The sequence below is a fragment of the Phycodurus eques genome, chromosome 15 (assembly GCF_024500275.1).
Source record: "Phycodurus eques isolate BA_2022a chromosome 15, UOR_Pequ_1.1, whole genome shotgun sequence".
In the NCBI taxonomy this organism is placed as follows: Eukaryota; Metazoa; Chordata; class Actinopteri; order Syngnathiformes; family Syngnathidae; genus Phycodurus; species Phycodurus eques.
The window spans coordinates 23,946,820-23,970,149 of NC_084539.1; the positions used below are offsets into that span (position 1 = coordinate 23,946,820).

General features: G+C 46.3%; 1 protein-coding gene across 5 annotated transcripts in view; it reads left to right on the forward strand.

The window, feature by feature from the left end:
* LOC133413947 (seizure 6-like protein) overlaps positions 1-23,330 on the forward strand; it is a 30,006-nt gene extending 6,676 nt beyond the window's left edge. For 2 of the 5 annotated variants that reach the window (XM_061698889.1, XM_061698888.1), the window contains 16 exons: positions 2,095-2,340; positions 3,050-3,183; positions 9,425-9,623; positions 11,123-11,308; positions 11,426-11,597; positions 11,660-11,826; positions 17,361-17,555; positions 17,982-18,120; positions 18,324-18,520; positions 19,062-19,256; positions 19,884-20,075; positions 20,392-20,586; positions 21,754-21,789; positions 21,869-21,989; positions 22,068-22,176; positions 22,223-23,330. In XM_061698889.1, coding sequence (XP_061554873.1) covers positions 2,095-2,340; positions 3,050-3,183; positions 9,425-9,623; positions 11,123-11,308; positions 11,426-11,597; positions 11,660-11,826; positions 17,361-17,555; positions 17,982-18,120; positions 18,324-18,520; positions 19,062-19,256; positions 19,884-20,075; positions 20,392-20,586; positions 21,754-21,789; positions 21,869-21,989; positions 22,068-22,176; positions 22,223-22,324 — 2,585 coding nt within the window. In that variant the 3' untranslated portion in view covers positions 22,325-23,330. Of the gene's footprint in view, positions 1-2,094; positions 2,341-3,049; positions 3,184-9,424; positions 9,624-11,122; positions 11,309-11,425; positions 11,598-11,659; positions 11,827-17,360; positions 17,556-17,981; positions 18,121-18,323; positions 18,521-19,061; positions 19,257-19,883; positions 20,076-20,391; positions 20,587-21,753; positions 21,790-21,868; positions 21,990-22,067; positions 22,177-22,222 lie in introns of those variants that run through there. The other 3 variants (XM_061698890.1, XR_009769938.1, XM_061698891.1) reach the window with 3 other exon arrangements.

Below are 23,330 nucleotides of genomic sequence, written 5' to 3' on the forward strand. Positions count from 1 at the left end.
TCCATTACACATTGATGTCGGTTTTTGATGGGGCCTTGCCGCTTATAGGCAGTGATTTCTCCAGATTCTCTGAACCTTTTGATGATATTATGGACCGTAGATGATGAAATCCCTAAATTCCTTGCAATTGTACGTTGAGGAACATTGTCCTTAAACTGTTGGACAATTTTCTCACGCACTTGTTCACAAAGAGGTGAACCTCACCCCATCTTTGCTTGTGAATGACTGAGCAATTCAGGGAAGCAATCATGGCACCCAGCTGTTCCCAATTCGCCTGTTCACCTGTGGGATGTTCCAAACAGGTGTTTGATAAGCATTCCTCAACTTTCTCAGTCTTTTTTGGAATGTGTTGCAGCCATAAAATTCTAAGTTAATGATTATTTACTAAAAAAAAATAAAGTTTATCAGTTTGAACATTAAATATCTTGTCTTTGTAGTGTATTCAATTAAATATAGATTGAACATGATTTGCAAATCATTGTATTCTGTTTTTATTTATGTTTAACATAACATCCCAACTTCATTGGAATTAGGGTTGTATCTATAGTATTCCGAAATAAAGACATCATTGCCAAACAAAGGAAGGATCCAATTTCATTATTTGACACCTATCTATAGCCCGCCGGTTAGGTGCGTTTTAGCAGAAAAAAGCTATTGCCAAAAGCTATTACTTTAACCAGGATCCCTTGCTGCATCGTGGCCATGCTCTGTTTTAAGATGGTCTCGATGCCGTAAAATGCGTAAATCTACACTGGCTGGTAACATCTGCTTCGAACAAGTCAGCTTGTTCGCGGTAGCTGGCTCGCTCTCGTCAATCATCTGCCACGATTGTTGATGCTGAATTAATCTTATATAACTTTATCCAACTCATCTGCTGGGGTCGCAGTCTGCCATGAGCATTTGTGTAGCTCCTCCTCACCAGATGCTTTATCCGCGGAGATTATCATGTGAAGGGCTCCGTGAGCCATATGATCAGCTTGTGGCTGCTGTACAACTGCACATGCGCAGTAAGTCAAAATGATGGGAGAAGTCAACAAAAGAAGTTCTGTTAAAGAGAAGAATTCATGGTTCCATCAATCACAGTTGTCCAGGTCCTGAAGGAATTAAGCAGCCCAAGATCATCACATTACCACCGCCATATTTGACAGTTGGTATATTTTTCTGAAATGCTGTGCTACATTTATGCCGGATGAAACGAAACAAAAAGCTCAACTTTCATCTCTTCAGTCCATATAATATTCCCCCAAATGTCTTTATTTATTTTATTTTTTTCTTGCATAAGTAAGACAAGCCTTTATGTTCTTTTTGGTCAGCAGTTTTGGCCTTGGAACATTTTTGCCCAGTCTCTTTCTTATTGTTGTGTTATGAACACTGACCTTAACTGAGGCAAGGGAGGTCTGCAGTTCTTTCGAAGTTGTCCTGAGTTCCTTTGTGGCCTCCTGGATGAGTCATTGCTGTTCTCTTGGGGTAATCTTTGGAGGCCGACCACTCCTGGGAAGGTTCACCACTGTTCCATGTTTTCTCCATGTGAGGATAATGGCTCTCCCTATGATTCGCTGGAATCCTAAAGCTTTAGAAATTTCTTTTGTAACCCTGTCCAAACTGATAGATGTCAATTACTTTATTTCTCGACTGTTCGGGAATTTCTTTGGACCGCGTCATTTTGTCGCAGCTTTTTTAGATCTTTTGTCCGACTTGATTTTGTCAGGACAGATTCTGTTTCAGTGATTTGTTGATTGAACAGGTCTGGAGGTAATCAGAGAAAATTAACCAGAAATTGTGATTGGCCACAATTAATTCAGGATTTAAAAAAAAAAGGGGTAATTACGTTTTCACACGTGTGAACTTTGAATAGTTATTTTCCTTCATAAATGAAATCAGCATTTAAAAACAGAATTTGAAGTTCACTTGGGTTACAATTGTTTGATATTTACATTTGTTTGATGATCTTGCACATTAAAGTGGGAAAGGGGGCAATACTTTTTCACAGCACTATATATATTAATGTCTAATTGTATTATGTATAAATGATGTACACAAATACAGTACATGTACATAAAAATATTTGGTGTGGGTGTGTGTGTGTGTGTGCAGAAAAAAGTGAGGCCAGGGTGTTGTCCTTGGTGCAGTTTGCAGGTTGGGCAGCAGAAAGCGCTCAGCAGAAGGCAAGGGGCGCCCCCTCCCCCACACCGCCACCACTCTATGGAGCACCCCGGCAGGAGGAGTGGAGCCCCCCACCTCCAGGACCCACACTCGCGCTCACGCACACACCGACACGTGCGCCTGAGGTGAAGGATGAGGCCACGCCCCCAGATTTGGACGCATCAGCATCATCGTCAGGTGTGATCTCATTGCTTGACACATTGACCACGCCCCTTTCTGGCTTTTATATATCCATCCATCCATTTTGTGAGCCGCTTCTCCTCACTAGGGTCGCGGGCGTGCTTGAGCCTATCCCAGCTGTCATCGGGCAGGAGGCGGGGTACACCCTGAACCGGTTGCCAGCCAATCGCAGGGCACATACAAACAAACAACCATTCGCACTCACAGTCACACCTACGGGCAATTTAGAGTCTCCAATTCATGCATGTTTTTGGGATGTGGGAGGAAACCGGAGTGTGCCCGGAGAAAACCCACGCAGGCACGGGGAGAACATGTCAACTCCACACAGGCGGGGCCGGGGATTGAACCCGGGCCCTCAGAACTGTGAGGCTGACGCTCTAACCAGTTGGTCACCGTGCCGCCGGCTTTTATATTTGGGAGTCAGGAATGATGAATGATTCATGATTAAATCAATCATTCACTCATTCCCAACTCCCGAATCGCTATAAATGGATTTCACTGGACTTTTTTTGGCGCTAATCAGGTCCGCTATATGAAAATCATGTGCATGTGTGTACCGTGTGGATGGGCCTCAGTGACATGAAGCAGTCGCTGCGTTTGGAATCATTCACTCATTCCCGTCTCCCCAATCACTACAAAGGGATTTTTACAGGAACTATTTAGGTCGACTATATGGATTGATAAAATCCTATTTTCGTCCCCCCAGAAGCTTCCAGCTGCTCTGTGACCTTCACGCAGCCTGAAGGTTACATCGACTCGTCAGACGCAATTCTCTCGGCCGGCGACGTATGCTGCACGTACACCATCACGGTCTACGCGGGCTACGGCGTCGAGCTGCAGGTACACACACATGCGTGCACGCGCAAATGCACGTGCACACATGCACACGCACACACACACTCACAAATATACACAAGCATGATGAAGCTTCTCCCAATTAGTTTGGATGCATTTTTCTTGAATTGCCAGACAATAGGGTTTGCCAACCTCCACAGGGCAGGGGTGAAGGTATCACAATCCACTGTTCGAAGAAGACTTTGAGAGAAGAAATATCACATGATGCAAACCACTCATCAGCAAAAAGAATCAGAAGTCCAGATTGGATTTTACAAAGCAGTACAGAGATGAGCTACAAAGGTTTTGGAGCGAGGTGTTCTGGACTGATGAGACCAAGATTAACCTCTACCAAAGTGACGGAAAGGCCAAAGTATGGAGAAAGAAAGGATCTGCTTATGATCCAAAACACACAAGCTCATCTGTGAAGCATGCTGGAGGTCATGTTATGGCTGCTTCTGGAGCGGGCTCACTAGTACTAACTCACTAGTATGTAACTCATGATGGTAGCAGCAGAATGAATTAGAAAGTCTACAAAACCATTTTCGTCTGGCAGTTTACAGAAAAATGAATCCAAACTAATAGGGAGAAGCTTCATCATGCAACAGGACAATGACCCAAAACACTCTGCCAACACAACAAAGGACTTCCTCAGGGGGGAAAAGTGGAAGTTCTTAGAGTGGCCAAGTCACTCAGCGGACCTTAACCCAATAGAGCATGCATTTGACCTCCTGAAGAGAGAAACCCCCAGAAACAAACAAGAACTGAAAGAGGCTGCAGTAAAGGCCTGGAAAAGCAACAGTCGGGTGAAGGGTTATGCCACCAAATATTAAATGTTATTCACTTTAAGTTCATTTAATCATGTCTGTTCCAATACTTTTGCTCACTTGACAAATGGGTGGCTTCAAACAAAAGGTGTTCTGTCCTGAGTTATTGAACACATCTACAATCCCAATTCCAATGAAGTTGGGACGTTGTGTTAAACATAAATAAAAACAGAATACAAAGATTTGCAAATCATGTTCAACCTATATTTAATTGAATATACTACAAAGACAAGATATTTAATGTTCAAACTGATCAACGTTATTGTTTTTAGCAAATAATCATTAACTTAGAATTTTATGGCTGCAACACGTTCCAAAAAAGCTGGGACAGGTGGCAAAAAAGACTGAGAAAGTTGAGGAATGCCATGATTGGGTATAAAAGGAGCTTCCCTGAATTGCTCAGTCATTCACCAGCAAAGATGGGGCGAGGTTCACCTCTTTGTGAACAAGTGCGTAAGAAAATAGTCGAACAGTTTAAGGACAATGTTCCTCAACGTACAATTGCAAGGAATTAAGGGATTTCATCATCTACGGTCCATAAAAGGTTCAGAGGATCTGGAGAAATCACTGCATGTAAGCGGCAAAGCCCCATCAAAAACCGACATCAATGTGTAAAGGATATTACCACATGGGCTCAGGAACGGTTCAGAAAACCAATGTCAGTAAATACAGTTTGCCGCTACATTCGGAAGTGCAACTTGAAACTCTACTATGCAAAGCAAAAGCCATTCATCAACAACACCCAGAAACGCCGCCGGCTTCTCTGGGCCCGAGCTCATCTAAGATGGACTGATGCAAAGTGGAAAAGTGTTCTGTGGTCCAATGAGTCCACATTTCAAATTGTTTTTGGAAATTGTGGACGCTGTGTCCTCCGGGCCAAAGAGGAAAGAACCATCCGGACTGTCATGGGCCATCTGTGATGGTATGGGGCTGTGTTAGTGCCAATGGCACGGGTAACTTACACATCTGTGAAGGCACCATTAATGCTGAAAGGTACATACAGGTTTTGGAGAAACATATGCTGCCATCCAAGCAACGTCTTTTTCATGGACGCCCCTGCTTATTTCAGCAAGACAATGCCAAACCACATTCTGCACGTGTTACAACAGCGTGGCTTCGTCGTAAAAAAGTGCAGGTACTAGACAGGTCTGCCTGCAGTGCAGACCTGTCTCCCATTTGAAAATGTGTGCCGCATTATGAACCGTAAAATACGACAACGGGGACCCCGGACTGTTGAACAGCTGAAGCTGTACATCGAGCAAGAATGGGAAAGAATTCCACCTACAAAGCTTCAACAATTAGTGTCCTCAGTTCCCAAACAATTATTTAATGTTGTTCAAACAACAACATTGAATAATGTAACACAGTGGTAAACAAGACACTGTCCCTGGTTTTTTGGAATGTGTTGCAGCCATAAAATTGTAAGTTAGTGATTATTTGCTAAAAACAATAAAGTCTATCAGTTTGAACATTAAATATCTTGTGGTTGTAGTGTATTCAATGAAATATAGGTCGAACATGATTTGCAAATCATTGTATTCTGTTTTTATTTATGTTTAACACAACGTCCCAACTTTATTGGAATTGGGGTTGTAGATGTAAATACCTTGAAATGAAAGCTGGAATTCTAGAAAGCTGATCTGAAACCCAAATGTCTTCGGTATACAACAAAAACAAAGGAATTGAACTTGCTGTTCCAATACGTTTGGAGGGGACTGTATATGGCCTCTCTCACCCCTCTTTCAAACCATCTGTCTTCCCTGTCCACAATATACACATTTTTGTTCTCAAAAGAGTGCTGTCTCTCTTGGAAGTGCAGGTAAGTCATTGGTACAGATATGTGGATGACACATGGGTTCAAAAGCCTTCACTGAGTGGACAATAACATCAAGTTCACATGTGAGGATATAAGACATCAACTCACAGGTTCTTACAGGTGCTGAGACACTATAAAAGCATCCCACCGCCCCACTCATTTGTAGCACTGCCTTGCTCATTTCCCACATCCTGTCCTGCCCTTTTCTGTCCTCTCTCATCTTGTTCTCTTGGTTAGTTGTTGCATGTCCCCCCCCAATCCATAAATAAGAACACGATTTGACTGTTGTAACGTTACTTGTGGTCAAATATCTAGATTGTCTAACTATTGTTCTGCTGTGGTTCGCACCGCTCTTCCCCCTGTCCGTTCTGTCCCTCTGTCAGTCCCCTAAAATGCTTTTCTGTCCGGCTGCATTTTCAATAAACATCAGAAGAGCTAAAAAATAAAAAATAAATAAGCAGAGGGATTATTTCAAACTGTCCTGCTGCACAGACAATAGGTTACCCTTTTTGTACTGTGATGTCCACATTGGAGACGACAGGGGCCGCCGTGTTGGGGTTTCCAGAAAACCTACACACACTGACCAATACTTACTTTTGGAATCACACCACCCTCTGGAACACAGACTGGGCGTTATCCATAGCCGACAACACAGAGGTGCTAACATTCCAACCAGTCCACAGGCCAAAAAGAAAGAGCACAGACATGTGAGGGAGGCCCTCCAAACCTGTGGTTACCCCAGCTGGTCATTTGTGAAAAGGGCATCCAATTCCAGAAGGAAAGAAAAGAGTGACACACGCAGCAATATTGACATTCCGTTTAAGCTTTCAATGTTTTTCATGATGAACAAGAAAATTCAGAAGGTCATCCTCCTCATTGTAATCTGCAGCAGCTGATGTTTTCTCAAAGAGTGGCCTCTTCTTACATTACCCAGCTGCCCACCATTGGTTCACAGCCCGTCCAGCGTCATAATCCTCATAAGATGGTCCTTCTAGCGTCACACCCATGAGCTGGTCCAATTGTTCTGTGGTCAGATTACTCCGCCAGTTAGACTTAATTGGCTTAAAACAGTTGAAGCCACGCTCACATATGGCTGAAGAGACAGGCAGAACAGTGGTTATTTCATAGAGGCGGAGAATGTTCTCAAACTTTTCTACCGCGCCACCTGTATACCATGTTTCTGTTCCCACTCCATGCTTTCCCGACGGGTCCATTCATCTTTGATGGTGTTGTGTTTAATGCCTTCCATGAGGGGCTCAAACCTGTTGAGCAGTAAGGTCAGAATCAGAATCAGAATCATCTGTATCAGAATCAGAATCAGAATCATCTTTATTTGCCGAGTATGTCCAAAAAACACACAAGGAATTTGCCTCTGGTAGTTGGAGCCGCTCGAGTACCACAACAGACAGTCAGTTGACAGAAAACACTTTGAGACATAAAGACATTGACAAAAAAACAGTCACTGACCAATAAAGGGTTAATAGTTATCTGGTAATGCCGGTAAATTTTTTTGTTTTGTTTTTTTGACAATTGTACAAAGATGCAGAGTCCTCTAGCACTTAGAGCAGTTCGAATGACTAATATTGCAATAGTCCGGTGCAATGAGCATTGTGCAAAGGGCGCAGAGACTTCAAGGAGAGGATGCAGTTTAAAGTGACGAGTAGCGCGATCATCTGGGACAATGTTGATTGTGCAAATGTTGCAGATACTCCACAGTCAGTGTGCAAATGGAGCAGATGCTCCTCTGGGATGAGTGGCCAGTATTGCTCAACAACAGATATGCAAATAGTGCAGCGTGGCGAGACTACTACAGTGACTGCACGAGTAATACATAATTGGCCCCACGGAAATGTGACGACGAACTCAAGTCAAAAAAAAAACTTTATTTGCCAAGTATGTCCAAAAAATACACAAGGAATTTGTCTCCGGTAGTTGGAGCCGCTCTAGTACGACAACAGACGGTCAATTGACAGAGAACAGCGAGTGCACGAGTAATATATAATTGGCCCCACAGAAATGTGATAACAAACTCAAGTCAAAAAATTGCCAGCATGTTGCAATGGAATTGTAGCTTCGGTGTTTAAGAAGTTGATTGCAAGAGGGAAGAAGCTGTTGGAATGTCTGCTAGTTCCAGTTTGCATTGATCGGTCGCGCCTACCTGAGGGAAGGAGCCGGAAGAGCCGGTGACCGGGATGCCGAGTGTCCGAGAGGATTTTGCACGCTCTTGTCTTAGTTTTGGCAGCGTGCAAGTCCTCAAGGGTGGGTAGGGGGGTACAGACAATCCTTTCAGCTGATTTGGTTGTTGCCATATACGGCCAGTCCAGCTCTGTCATCAATGTGTGGCCACGCGAGATCATCAAAGACCCTGACTGCACGAAGAATGGCAGCGGACTCGTTTGATGCACTTTCCAACCAAACAATGACATTGTTTGTATTTTTTTTTTAATCGCATCCTTCAATTCTTCAAGTTCTCGGTGACATTGTCTGACTTGTAGCTGATCAACTCTGACAGGTCAGAGCCATTCTTTATCTGTAATGACAACAGGCGCGTAAGGGCACTGAACGGCTCTTCAAATTCCAACACAAAATCAACTGTTTTTTTTCATGATATTCTTGTGCTCAGCGGTCATGGCCTTTAACATGTCATCCATAGGTCCTTCCTGTGGTGGTGCATTGTTGGTGGTGGAGGCATTGATTGATTGTGCTGCAAGGACCTCCAAGGGGCATCAAGTCACTGGGTCCTGTAGGAGGACTTTTCCACAGCCAGTGCGCTACTGCGGTCACTAATTTGTCTGTTCTCCACACAGGGCTTAAAGTAGAGGAGACATTTTTAAAAACAAATCCCGGATAGCTCTGCAGCCATTACTTTCTAAATCGTTTCGGTCTTTTTGTGTCCTACTCATCTTTAGATGCTTTTCTGCAGTTATGTTTCTCAATTTGGGAAGATGGTGCTCTTGGACCACCCGGTGCATTATTCTTGCTGCTTTTATTTTTATTCATTACTCCAAAGTCAAAAAGACTGCGCTGCGTTGCCAGATTGTCTTGGCGAAAAACGATTAGCCAATTAACTTCCAATAAAGTTTATACAGCACACATTTACAACAATACTGAACGATATTTATAGTTTGAGATGTCCCTGTGGATGAAATAGTGAAGTCTGCAGTCTCTGTGGCCAAAATGCGTGCGAACGACATGCGTAGTGCGGCGCACGTCACTGAATCAGGCGAGATCGATGCAGCCGCTCAATTTATCCACACTCCTTGATCAAAACCAAATAATACTAGTTCATATAGCTGGCTCTGAACGTGGCAAGGTACAGATAAATTTTTTTCTGGGCTTTATATCTTTTTCAAGCCATTCCTTATGAGAAGGATTTAACGTGACTTCATGTGACATGCGCAAAAATGCGACAAAACTAAAAATATTAAATATGATATAATATTGATAATAATAAATTATGAATATTACATATTTTAAAGCAATATTGCTTTAAAATATGGTGGACCGACACACGTGCGCAGAGTTTCTCCGTGCCGCTGTCCCAATACATTTGTCTGCCTTGTACCCGTTCTGATGTGTCCGCCGCTGTTGTTCGTGCGTTCAGGTGAAGAGTGCAAACCTGTCGGACGGCGAGCAGCTGTCCATCAGGGGCGTGGCCGAGAGCGGGGCCTGGCTGGTGCTGGCCAATCAGACGCTGCTGGTGGAGGGTCAGGTCATCCGCAGCCCCAGCAACACGCTGAGTGTCTTCTACGGATCCACGCGCAACATCAGCAACATTGGAGCCTTCCTTTTGCACTACCAGAGTGCGCGCACGCAAGCACACAACACACACACACACAAATACATATACGCACAAATTCACGCACACTCACACACACAAACACACATGCACGCACAAACATACACACACTCATGCAGTGCTCAAGGGCTGTTTATGTTGATGTTAATGTGGTAATTGCATGCCGTCAACACATCACTTAACACGCTTCTTAATACAGCCTTCATTAGTTAGCGCTCGTCTCCTGCGTGCTTGTGTGTAGCAGCTATGTAGTCATACACACTAGTGTGTGTAGGGTATAAACAACAACACATCACATATACACACGCACACAAGACAAAGGGATCAAAAGCATTTCTGACAATGACATCCTTAAATAAGTATACTCATTCCCTTGCAACACAACATAACAACCATTGTCACCTAGCAACCCAACCTGGAAACCAATGTAACCTAGTAACCACCATACCTCAGCAACCAGAACAACCGAAAAAAATTTATGTTCATTTTGAGGCACTTCTAGGACAAACACAACCAAGCAACACCACCGAGAGCCCAACAAACCTAGCAACCAGCACATGCTAGCAACAGCTAGCAACCGCACAACCATGCGACAACACAAATTGGCAACCAATGTTATCTAGCAACCAATGTACCCTAGCAACCAACACAATCCTTGAGCCAATACAACCTAGCAACATAACCTGGCATCGAAGTTAACGTAGTGACCAACGTAACATAGCAACCACAGCAACCAAACAAGCAACATAACTAAGCAGCACAACCTAGAAAAACAATACACCTGCAACTAGCACATCCTAGGGATTTGGGGTCATTGACCCTCACATGGGGGACATCTGCAACATTTGCACAACCGACATGTGCCCTGTGATTGGCTGGTGAGCAATTCAGGGTGTACGCCGCCTCTCACCCGAAGATAGCTGGGACAGGCTCCAGCACGCCCCCAACCCTAGTGAAGTGAAGCAGTACTGAAAATGGATGGATGGAAGGACATTGTCCCAGATTATTGCACTACTAGTCACTTTAAACTGCATGCATTTCTTGAAGTCTCGGCGCCCTTTGCACAACGGTAATTGCACCGGACTATTGTGCTATTCGTCATTTCAAACTGCTGTGATTGCTCGAGGACTCTGCATCTTTTTACACAATTGTCAAAAATATTAAAAAATAATGATAATTGTCCCGGCATAACCAGATTACTAGCAACCTTTTTTTTTGTTTTGTTTTGTTTTGTTTTTTTTCAATGTGTTTATGTCTCAAACAAATTGTATGTCAATTGACTGTCTGTTGTCGTACTAGAGCGGCTCCAACTACTGGAGACAAATTCCTTGTGTTTTTGACATACTTGGCAAATGAGGATGATTCTGATTCTGATTCTGATCCATAACCCTAACGCTAGTAAAAACATATCCAAGCAACCAACACAACGTAGAAACACAACCTAGTGAAAGTGAAAGTGAATGCTAATATTTGTTTTTGTTGTTGTTCCTTGCTGTCTGCTAGTCTTTCGTCTGAGTTGTTTGCTCCCCAAGAGACCCCACTTTGGGGAGGTGTCTGTGTTGGACCTACTGCCCGGGGGCACCGCCCGCTTCCACTGCCACATGGGCTACCACCTGCAAGGGGAACCGCTGCTCACCTGTGTTAACGCCTCTCGGCCGGTATGGAACAAGAAGGAGCCCACCTGTAGAGGTCAGTGTTGCCCGGGAGGGCTAGGGATTTGGGTCTAGGAGCTAGATTTTCAGACTAAAGGCTTTGGGGCCCTATTTTCATTGAGTACGAGTCACTATAGCGACGTCCTCTCTCTAGCTCTCTGCGGTGGCACCGTGAAGAACGCCACTCTGGGCAGGGTCCTGTCCCCCTCATCCTACCACTGGTCCAACGTCACCCGAGTTCACTCGTGCTCCTGGTCCCTGGAGGCCACCAAGGAGCAGAGGTTGCACTTGCACCTGGAGCGCCTCCTGCTCGGACCCTCTGACAGGTGGGTCAAAACCGCATCCTCTGAACCACAGCAAGAAGTTGTTGAAGATGTTTTCCGGCCAGGCTGGTTCTGTGGAGCGGCCTGGATGTCGGTTCTGTGGTGCTGTTCGACTCGGGTCGGAGTGGACATGTCCCTTTTGAGGGGGTAATCAGCGAGGGTCCTGTCGTGAGGATCCAGTTCTTCATGGAGCAGCCAGACCAAAACACGGGATTCAACATCCGCTATGAAGGTTAGCATCAATATCAACATGGTCCAAATGTTTCTGACCCTCAGACCGATATTTATTACGAAAGGTCCACCAGCTGACGTTGATCCGGTGCATTGTAATTATGCTAGAGCAATAACGTCCTTAACAGCACTTCCAAAACTTATTTTTAAATTGAATGGTGACTGAACTGTATAGTCCACTACTTAAAATTCCCTATGAAGTGATTCTCAGGACATTGAATCCATCGGAACTGGACTGTTCAGGTTGTCTTAGAAGACATCTTGCCTCTCATCCCAGTAGGCTTCATCAGTCCATGCTAGTCCTCGCAAATACAACGACCTGAATGAATGAGAATATTCACTAGCATAGCGTAAATTGATCATTAAAGCGGAAGTAAACCCCAAATGTCAAAACTTCCGGTTATGTTGTAAATGTCCATATCACGGAGGCTGAGGACCCCACCCAATCAATCGAGGGGCGGGATCAGGCCCAGTGGTCCACCCGAGAGCAACCCGGCGGACGGGACACGTCCCACACCGAGGGACCCGGGCGGTCCGCCGGCTCCACCAAGGCGCCCCGACAACTGGCCACCCAGCGGGGGCCACAGGGACCCACTCCCCCTCCTCCCCCAGGAGAGCCAGACACCCCCCAAAATCCGCAGGGCCCACGACGCAGCCAGTCCCCGCCCAGCCCGAGGGCGGGAGAGTGTCCCTTATTTGTTGGAAAGGAGGGTGGACAGGGGCACCCGACAAGGGAACGATAAGGGGGGGAACCCAAGGAGCAGCCGCATGCCACGAGAGGTCAGCCCCAACACCAGGCAGTCATCCAGCCCAGGGGGTCCCGGCCTCAGGAGCACCGCCATGCAATTAAGTGAGACCCAGCTCCGCCCCTGTTACTATGACTGCCAGGTCCCCGACTGGCAGTCGTTGGCCCTACCCCGTGTATCAGTGCCCCCCACGCCCCCGAGTGGTGTGGTGCATTAAAATCTGTAGAGGTCAGTGAGCCGAGGGGGTGGTGGCAGGGCTGCAAGGCACTGCTGCCTAACAGCCAAACATGGTGTGTGTGATGCATTTAAAATCCAGGGGGGCAGGCAGGGCGGAGGGGCAGGGCGCACGGACCGGGAAACAGCACAGACGTGCTGAAACCCGATCCGACACCCACACCCTCCCGATCCCATACCAGTCCCCTAGGAACCCTTTGATATGTGTATGTGCCCAGATGTGATTAGTTAGAAAAATATATACAGTGAGTGGTGTGAGTGTGTGCTAAGTGAATGAATAAGAGGCATGGCTCCTGCAGGTTGGGGCCATTAGGCCGGACAACCACCGACAAAGAGGGCCACCCCACCCAGACCCGCAGCTACGACCCCCCTCCCCCTCCACATTCCCGCCAGCGCCCACTACCCGCGTCTCAGTGTGGGAGGTGGACCCACCCCAAACCAGGCAGGGAAAAGAACCCACAGCAGGCCACATAGGGACCGGCCGGCTCCCTCACGGGAAGAGGAAGAGGCGACCGCAGCGGGACGCAAGGAACGGAGAGAAGAGGAGGAAGCAGGCTCGAGGAGCGACAGCGGGGCCCCACCGCCCCCGCCAGCAGCCAGAGCGGGGGAGAAATGGCGGGTGCCAGCCGGCACCGCCCCAGCACCCATGAAACATGGGCGAGTCACCAGCACACCACCATTACTGCCCAGGAGGTCGCCCCAGTGGTTCCCCCCCACCCCCAAGATCAGGAAGGAGTGAAAAAACAGCTCCGAGACAGCAAACACGGGGACAAGAGACGAAGATCCCCACTGCATGCATGTGTTTTTTCATCATGCAAACCGATCTAAAATGTGTGAAAATAAAAATGAAATAAAGAACAAGAAAAATAAATAAATAGAATAATAATAAAACAACAACAACCTCGACATAATATAGAATTGCATCGTTTACTTTCATACTTAGGCGGCACAGTGGCCGACTGGTTAGAGCGTCAGCCTCACAGTTCTGAGGACCGTGGTTCAATCCCCGGCCCCGCCTGTGTGGAGTTTGCATGTTCTCCCCGTGCCTGCGTGGGTTTTCTCCGGGCACACTCCGCTTTCCTCCCACATCCCAAAAAACCTGCATTAATTGGAGACTCTAAATTGCCCTTAAGCGTGACTGTGAGTGCGAATGGTTGTTTGTTTGTATGTGCCCTGCGATTGGCTGGCAACCGGTTCAGGGTGTACCCCGCCTCCTGCCCGATGACAGCTGGGATAGGCTCCAGCATGCCCGTGACCCTAGTGAGGAGAAGCGGCTCAGAAAATGGATGGATGGACTTTCATAAATAGTCTTGCTTTTGTCAAATGTCAAATGGCACCCTACTCAGGCAAAGTAGGGTGCCAACAACAACTACTGAACAATAAGGTTTTTAGGACACGTGATGAATTGTTCCAAGAATTCCAAATAATAGCCGGAAACCTTCTTCAATACAGTAAATTATAAGCAGCAATAAAAAAAAGAATACCAACACTCCAGAGCACAATCGAACTGCCGTAGTTTGTCAAGCAAATAATGAAGCTTCTCCCGCAAAGTCAAAGAAATCTCTGAAAAGTTTATAAATTAATTTCATTTACTAAATCAATACACTTACCAATCACCAAATGGGAAGAAGACCTCTCCATGTCTGCTGAGCCTAGCTACTGGATACAGATTTGTAACAATATGTTTAGAATGACAAAAAACACAAATCTACAGTTTATAGAATATAAAGTGCTCCATAGAACACACTTTACTCAGTAGGCTATGCATAAAACGGGCTTCTCTCCATCTAATATATGCGTGCAAAGCACCCAAAAGACCCCAGACACCTATTTTCATGCTATATGGGAATGTACACCAATTCAATTCTTTTGGTCTTCGGTTATACAAAAACTCTCGTATATTTTAGACTGCAGTATTCCACTTTCCCCAAGATTGTGCATACTTGGCGATTTAAGCATAATTGACTTCCCTAATAAATATTCACAATCATTACTTGTCGCGTTAGCTACCGCGAAGAAAACAATTCTATTAAACTGGAAAAACAAACAAGCTATTAACATCAATCAGTGGCTAAATCTCATCATAGAATATATTGCGTTAGAAAAATATCAGCAGAAGAAAACAATCAATGACACATATATGTAGATAGCTGGTTACCTTTCCTCAACATCCTAAATCTAGACTCTTGATTCCTTTGCCTGAGTAGGTACGTGCCATTTGACAATAGCAAGACTATTTTCATAAGTGTGAAAGTAAACAATGGAATTCTATATTCTTTGTTATTGAGGTTGTTGTTGTTATTTTATTATTGTTTTATTCATTTCTTTTTCTTTTTTCTCTTTTATTTTCACACATTTTAGATTGTTTATATGGTGAAAAGACACAGGCATGCTGTGGAAATCTTCTCCTCTTGTCCCTGTGTTTGCTGTTCCGGAATCTGTGGGGGCGGGACTTTTCTTCACTCCTTCCTGATCTCAGGGGTTGGGGGTAACCAATGGGGTGACCTCCTGGGGAGTAGTGGAAGTGTGATCAGAATCTTTATTTGCCAAGTATGTCCAAAGAACACACAAGAAATGTGTCTCCGGTCGTTGGAGCCGCTCTTGTACGACAACAGACGGTCAATTGACAGAGAACCCTTTGGAGACATGAAGACATTGACAAAAAACAGTCACTGAGCAATAAAGGGTTAATAGTTATCTGGTAATGCCGGTACATTATTATTATTTTTTTTTGACAATCGTGCAAAAGATGCAGAGTCCTCGAGCACTTAGAGCAGTTCGAAGGACTAATATTGCAATAGTCCGGTGCAATGACCATTGTGCAAAGGGCGCTGAGACTTCAATGGTGAATGGTGACTCGCCCATGTTCCGTGGGTGCTGGGGCGGTGCCGGCTAGCACCCGCCAGGGTCCCTCGCTCTGGCTGCTGGTGGGGGCGGTGGGGCCCCGCTGTCGCTCCTCCTCTTCTCTCCGTTCCTTGCGTCCCGCTGCGGTCGCCTCTTCCTCTTCCCGTGGGGGAGCCGGGGGGGCACTGGTACACTGGGTAGGGCCAATGAGTGTCAGTCGGGGACCTGGCGGTCACAGTAACAGGGGGGGGTCTCACTTACTTGCACGGTGGTGCTCCTGAGGCTGGATAACTGCTTGGTGTTAGGGCTGACCTCTCACGGCCCGCGTCTGCTCCCCCCCCCTCCTTATCGTTCCCTTGTCTGGTGCCGCTATCCAGCCTCCTTTCCAACAAACAAGGGACACTCTTGTGAGAAATTAGTGCGTGATCGCTGATAATGAGTGAATGTATTTTGGGAGTAATGCTTTGAGCTGCCGGATTGTTTGAAAGAAAGAAACCTATTCTTGAGAAAGAGCGGTGAACTGATAAGAAAAATGCGTATTCTCTTTTTGTAAGTTTTTTCAGCCTCCATATGTCAACAAGACCAAAGTCTTCCAGATATTGCTGCTCTAGTATATTGGAGCATTGTGGCTGATTACTATTTTTGAGATTTGAGAATCTATTAGGGGATTTAGCGTAAGGTTAAAATCACCTCCCATAATAATTGTAGAAGTGGCTGACAAGTTTGAGAAGTGTGAAAAAAATTCGAGTCAATGAGGCATTTTTCTTCTGATTTAGGAAGGTGCGTTTCTTGGAATAAGAGGAGGTCTGTTTTAAATTTAGCGGTATAATCCATAATCTTAATTTTCTTTTCCTGTGATCGAATGCCATTGACATTCCAAGAGATGAAGGGTTAGGGTTAGGGTTAGAATGTTAAGTGTGAAATATAATGGGTGTGTGTATCATAATTTTAAATAGATTTGGTACTATGCATTCTTTGTTGTTGTTTTTTTGACAGTTTTCTGGAGATTTTTTGGTATTGTGTTGACGAATGTTATTTAGAGAGCGTGATAGAGATGCTATATTTAAGTCCTGCAAAGCCAGGGTACGTAGAAGGGTAACGAGCAAACACTGAACATAGGAAAACAAACAGTGACCAGGGGATAATATGGTGTGTGGTGGTGGTTTGTGATGCGCAAAAAGAGTTTTGAGCGACTTGTGTATTTAGTGTGTGTGGAAACAAGCAGAGCAGGAAAGCAGAGAGATAGGAGTGAGAATTCATGCTGGTGGCATGCGTGATTCCGTTTTTGTTTATCTAAGCAAAAGTGGGAAGAATGAAACAAAATACAATACACTTTTGACAATTCATAATGGCAACAGATCAAAAGAAGTACTTATCTAGAAGAGCCAGGGCGTGACGTTGGCATCACGAAACAGTTGGCCGTCGACATATAGCTTGTCGACAACCAACCACGCTCGTTTGCCTTTGTCGCGAAATAAACTTGACTTGAATCCCTCCCCAATCAATAATGCCCCCAAACTTTGATCCTGACAATGCGACGTGATCTCATTCGGAAGACGAGCGGGACCTAGACCTGTGACAACCGGGTCAGGACACAGAATGAGACCACACCACACAAACGTATATAGTGATGTGATGTAGTATAGTGGAGTAGAGAATGAGTGAAGGATTCCAAACACAGCCCACTTTATCCTCTTTTATCCCCATCCAGCCTTCGAGCGAGGTCGCTGTTACGAGCCGTACCTCCTGAGCGGCAATTTCAGCACAACGGATCCCCTGTACGGCGTCGGCGCAGTGGTCCAGTTCACTTGTGATCCCGGTCATGCCCTTGAACAGGGCCCGCCTGTCATCGAGTGCATCAGTGCCAGAGACCCGTACTGGAACGACACCGAACCGCTTTGTAAAGGTGACCGACAAAACCAGGGAGTGGTCCCTCAAGAACAGACGTGTCTTGTGTGCAACAGTACGACCTAGCATAATAACTTATCGGAGCAATGCGACCAAAGGAACCTAGCAACACAAAATTGGAACCTAACAACCAAATTAATCTAGCAACCAATGTAAGCTAGGAACCGACTGAGTGATTTACACAGCCAGAACAACCTAGGAATGACACAACCTGACAACCAACGCAACATAATAGCAAACAGAATTTAGCAATTAATCTAAACGAGGAACCAGAGCAACTTAGCATCCAAGTTAACCTAGCAACTACGACAACCTATCAACTAACACAATTTGGCGCCCAACGAAACCTATGAACAAATAACATACAAACATTTAGCATTGCAGATGTGAGGTTTTTATTTAATTGTTGTTGTTGCTGTTTTAGCACAGTGCGGGGGCGACCTGAGCGGTCCCGGCGGCATCATCCTATCGCCCAACTGGCCTGAGTGGTATGGCGAGGGTGAGGAGTGTGCGTGGAGTGTCCACGTCGAAGAAGACAAGAGGGTGCTCATCGACGTGCAGCTGTGAGGACAACAACAGCCACTAATTGATAGACTGACACAGACGGACAGTTGAACAGACCGATGGACTGACTGACTGATATATTGCCGTATTGTATTAGACCCCCTGACACTTTCAACCCTCAGCAAAGACTAAGTGATGTCATCCTGCAGATGACAGTTAGCATTAGCATCTATAGCAACGACCCCTCTCTCTCCGGCGTCAGTCTGAACATCAGCGACGGCGACTTGCTGACGGTGACAGACGGCGACGACGGCGCCGCCCGCCTGCTGGGCCGCTACTCGGGGGGACGCACCCCCTTCAAGCTCTTCTCCAGCACCCCCGATCTCAGTGTCACCTTCCACTCGGACCCGGCCGGACTCGTGCAGGGCAAAGGGGAGGGCTTCATCATCAACTACATGGGTGAGGCACACACACACACACACAATAACAAAACCTAACAACACAGCCTGGCAAGCAAAGTGTCAGCGTGACATTTGGCAAGAAGTTGTCGTTAGTCTTCATCTTTCGTTTCCCCCTTCAGTCACTTTGTGTTTAATTCATTCTGTTCTGCTCACACTTTCCCATAACAACCCCCTCAGTAGGAGCAGGGGCGCTCGCTCCTACCGCCACCTCCATTTAGCCTCACTGTCCCATTGCATAGTCGCGCAAACTGACAAACGTTCCGCTTGTCCTTAAATGAACTCCGCACAACGGCCACACAAACACCGACTCATCCTGTGTGAGTCACACACACAAACATGCACATACATGGACGCGCGTACACTAATACACACACGACTCACATGAACACAATCACAAACACGCATATACACACAAATTGACACACACACATTAATACACAAATACTAGTGCAACTCATCGCGTCTTCACTAATCTTCAAAGACAATATCAAATGCTAGCCCAGATGCTAACATGCTAACCATGCATTTCTCATCCTCAGAGGTTTCCCGCAACGACTCGTGCACCGACCTTCCAGAGATCCAAAATGGCTGGAAAACGCGTAGCGACGGCGTGGCAGTACGCGGCGCCCGCGTGACCTACCAGTGTGACCCGGGATATGACCTGCAGGGCGGCGCCACCGTCACGTGCCAGCTGGACCTTTCGTGGAGCGCACAGCCACCATTTTGTCAGAAGAGTCAGTCACTTCTTGTCATTACTGAGTCGGTTGTGAAACTCTTCTTCGTGTGTGTCTTCAAGTCGGTGTTATATTGCCCCCTTGGTGGCCAAGGCGTGCACGCCAGAGAGAGCACAGTATGGGGCTGGAACAAATGAGTGGCATATATCAATTGTTGGTTATTCAGTGTACACATGAAGCTTTAAAATAAATAAATTGATAAATAAATAATACAAAAAATTGGTCTCTACTTCACCGATTTGGTCTATTGCAGCGGTGGTCTGGAACGTAACCCCTGCAATAAAAGAGGGACTGCTGTATATAGTTCACTAAAAACTCCACTGAAGATTCCTACACAGTGCACTCAGTGAAATTCTCACATAACTATAAACTAATAAGAGGTGAGTATACTAGAACTACAATCTCTTCAACTAACCCTTAAGCTTAATTTCAATGAATTTAGATGAACCCTTAATCCTAACCCTTCAAATGTAGCAAAAAATATACTGTTTTTAATCAGTGAAGTCTTCCTCGTAGAATCTGCAGACGCGATTATTAAAACCAATCTGACCGAATAAGTGATGACATTTGGGAGGGAATTCCAACACGTCCCATGTTTCCGAACTTGTTCTTCTTCTGTGGTGCCAGTCATGTATTGTACGGATCCGGGTCATGTGGAGCACGCCACCCGCTCCCTGTCAGACTCCAAGCTGCTTGTGGGGACCACCATCCGGTACCGATGCAGCCCCAGGTACATCCTACAGGGTGGCGCCACCCTCACCTGCTACGGCCGTGAGCCGGGGACGCCCGTGTGGACCTCGCACCTCCCACGATGCATCCGTGAGTCACTTCCTGATTCATATCACTTCCTGTTTGTTTGACAGAATAAATGACTGATCGGAACAGCGAGTGGTCCCGCAAGACAATATAGAACATAACATGGAGTCTTGCATGCAAACAACTGAACCTAGCCACACAACCAGGCAACCACTACAACATAACAACCAATGTCACTTAGCCACATGTATTGTGTATGTGTATGTGTGTGTGTGCGTCGCTGTATGCATGTGTGCTTGTTGCTAAGAAGTCTTTGATATGCAAATTAAATGCGAATGAGGGAGGGCTGACGTTTGTTGCGTGTTTGGCAATGTTGCAGCCAAGGACTCCCTATTGTGTGCCAACCCCGGCGTCCCCGACAACGGTTACCAGGTGACGTCCAAGCGCGTCTTCGAGCCTGGGGAAACGCTGGCCTTTGTCTGTTACCATGGTTACCAGCTGGTCGGTGACGTTGCCATTAAGTGCGTCCAGGGAAGCCCCTCCTACTGGAGTGGCCCACTGCCCATCTGCAGGGGTGAGCCGAATATGAGCCGAATACACATGAATAGCTTCTGAATGAATTAATGAAAGAATACTTGTGAATGAATGTAGCAGAGCCAGTCTGAGCCGTTGGAACTCAGCCGCCTTGATTGACCCATTTCTTTACATGATGTGCCTGGTGTCACCAAGGATGAGCTTTTCTCCCATGAGATTCCCTACCCGTTGGATGGAGTCATTGAGTCAGTCACCTGGATTGACCTCCGCTGACGCCAGAGACTGCAGGAGATTCCCAATCGTTGTCATGGTGTAGTCTGAGTCTGACAGAGTTCCACGAGGCTCCCTTCCCTATAGGATCAAGGGGCAGAGCTTGAAGCAATGCAACGGTGCCAGCCCTACACTGTATGGTGTGCCGAAAACCCCTCCTCCAGGTCTCCACAGCTCCTGTGGGTAGAGCACGCTCTTAACTTGCTCACCAGCTCTGCCACAGGATTATCCGCTTTCCATCATATTTTTGGGCATCAGCCTCCACTCTTTCATGCTTTGGACAGCGACACCTTCTGCCATGTCAGCTCTTTCCTTTCCCCGAAGAACCGGGACCCAGGCTCGCTCCTCTCTCCAGTGCTCTGTACACTGCTACACCAATTTAGCTAACATCAGTTTGGACACCTGAGATTTGCCTCCCCAGGGGAGTCCAGGAGGCTGGCTCCCAGATTTATCAACCATATCCCATCCAGATGGTCAGTCCAACCTCACCTCCTACTTTGCCTCATTGATGGGAGTCCGACTTTCTCATTTAGGCCTCTAATCTGCTCCAGTACCTGTTAGACTGGGAAGGCTATGGTCCAGAAGAAATATCATGGGTACCAATCCGCCACATCCTTGATCTAGAACTCATCACTGACTTCCACTGGCATTACCCTAAGCAGCCCTCCAGCACCTTCGAGGGGTTCCCAAACTAAGCTGTGCAAATCGTCCTACCTTCTAGTCATGAGGACCGGCCTGCAAAGCGTAACCTCAGTGGCACATGTTATTTAGCCAATAATTGACTACAGCGAACATCAACGTATTTTTTGGATTGACAGTTACAACAAATAAAATAAAATACAAAATAATAAGGGCGGGCCTTATTTTTCATGATTTCAGAGGCATTAAAAAACAATATTATCTTGATTAACTTGATGTTTGACTTGATGTCTTGCAGCTGACCATGCCTGCTTTGCCAACCATGCTTTGGAAGGTGAGTGAGTGTGTGTGTGTGTGTGTGTGTGTGTGTGTGTGTGTGTATGTGTTGACGACTGTGCTTGTGTGTGCATCAGTGTCACATGCCGGCGGTGGCGTAGGCGCGGTGGTAGATGGCGGCAGTTTGGCACTGGTCGCGTTCATCTTGGTTCTGCTGATATCCGTGCTGCTGGGAGGCATTTACTTGCTGGCCATGCGGTAGGGCATTCACGCGACTTTTCACTGAATGAATGACATACATAACAGTAACCTCTGTGTGAAATCACTTTCTCTCAGGGGCCGCCCTGGCTCCAACCTCGGTCTGCCCCTGGTGTACCAGCACCCCTATCGGCAGATCACCGTGGAGGCCGAAATTGACAACCCGCTGTACGAGGCGGGCAGCGGGGTGAGTGAGTGAGCGAGCGGCGGCTTTTGCTTATCATTAACATTAGCCTAGCCCCCCCGTCTGCTTTGTGTGCAGGACTCTTGTGAATATGAAGTCTCCATTTGAAGAACTCTGCCCACGCCCCAACCCTTGGGAGGAGGTGATGTAAATAGCCTAGTTGATGTCCCTCCCCCTTCTGATGCCCATTGGCGTGGAGGCCAAGTAGGCGGGGCCATGGCCAAGCTGCCGCAGGAAAGACAGGAAGTAGAACAAAGAGGCCAAGGCCAATGATGGCTATGAGTTTTTTTGTCACATACACAGAATTATGATCACTTGTGACGATGACATCATTTTTGTAGAAACAACTCCCACTTCCCACAAGCCTGTCAGTCTGAGCTGAATCGATGCTAAGCTAACAGGAATGCTAAGCTAATGTTCAAGACAACCTCATGAAAAGCCTGCATGGAGGTTTTGTTTGTTTTGTTGCCCCCTGCTGACGAGCAGTGACATTGTTTTCAATTTTTCTTGATCACGTGTTGCTGCCCTTCTCACGTTGTATGGAGTGTAAATATGTAAATGCAGTAGTTGAATATTCCTTTCATCTGTTCATGTCATAATAATGACATCCATCCATTTTCTGTACCACTTATCCTCACTACGGTATTGTCGCGGGCGTGCTGGAGCCTATTCCAGCTATCTTCGGGCAAGAGGCGGGGTACACCCTGAATTGGTCGCCAGCCAATCGCAGGGCACATATAAACAAACAACCATTCGCACTCACATTCACACCTACGGACAATTTAGAGTCTTCCTTTAATTAACCTACCATGCATGTTTTTGGGATGTGGGACGAAACCGGAGAACCCGGGGAAAACCCACGCAGACACGGGGAGAACATGCAAACTCCACACAGGTGGGGCCGGGATTTGAACCCCGGTCCTCAGAACTGTGAGGCAGATGTGCTAATCAGTCGGCCATTGTGCCGTCCATAATATTGACAATAATGTCATATTTATGTGATGTGATGATTCGTGTACTGTACATTTTCTTCTTTAGCAGGAGTGAAAAACTAAATGTGAATAAACTTTGGTAATGTGTGTCTATGCTTGTGTGCTGTAAAAATATCCATCCAGTTATCCATCCATCTTCTAACGCTAACGGGTGTAGTGGGGGGG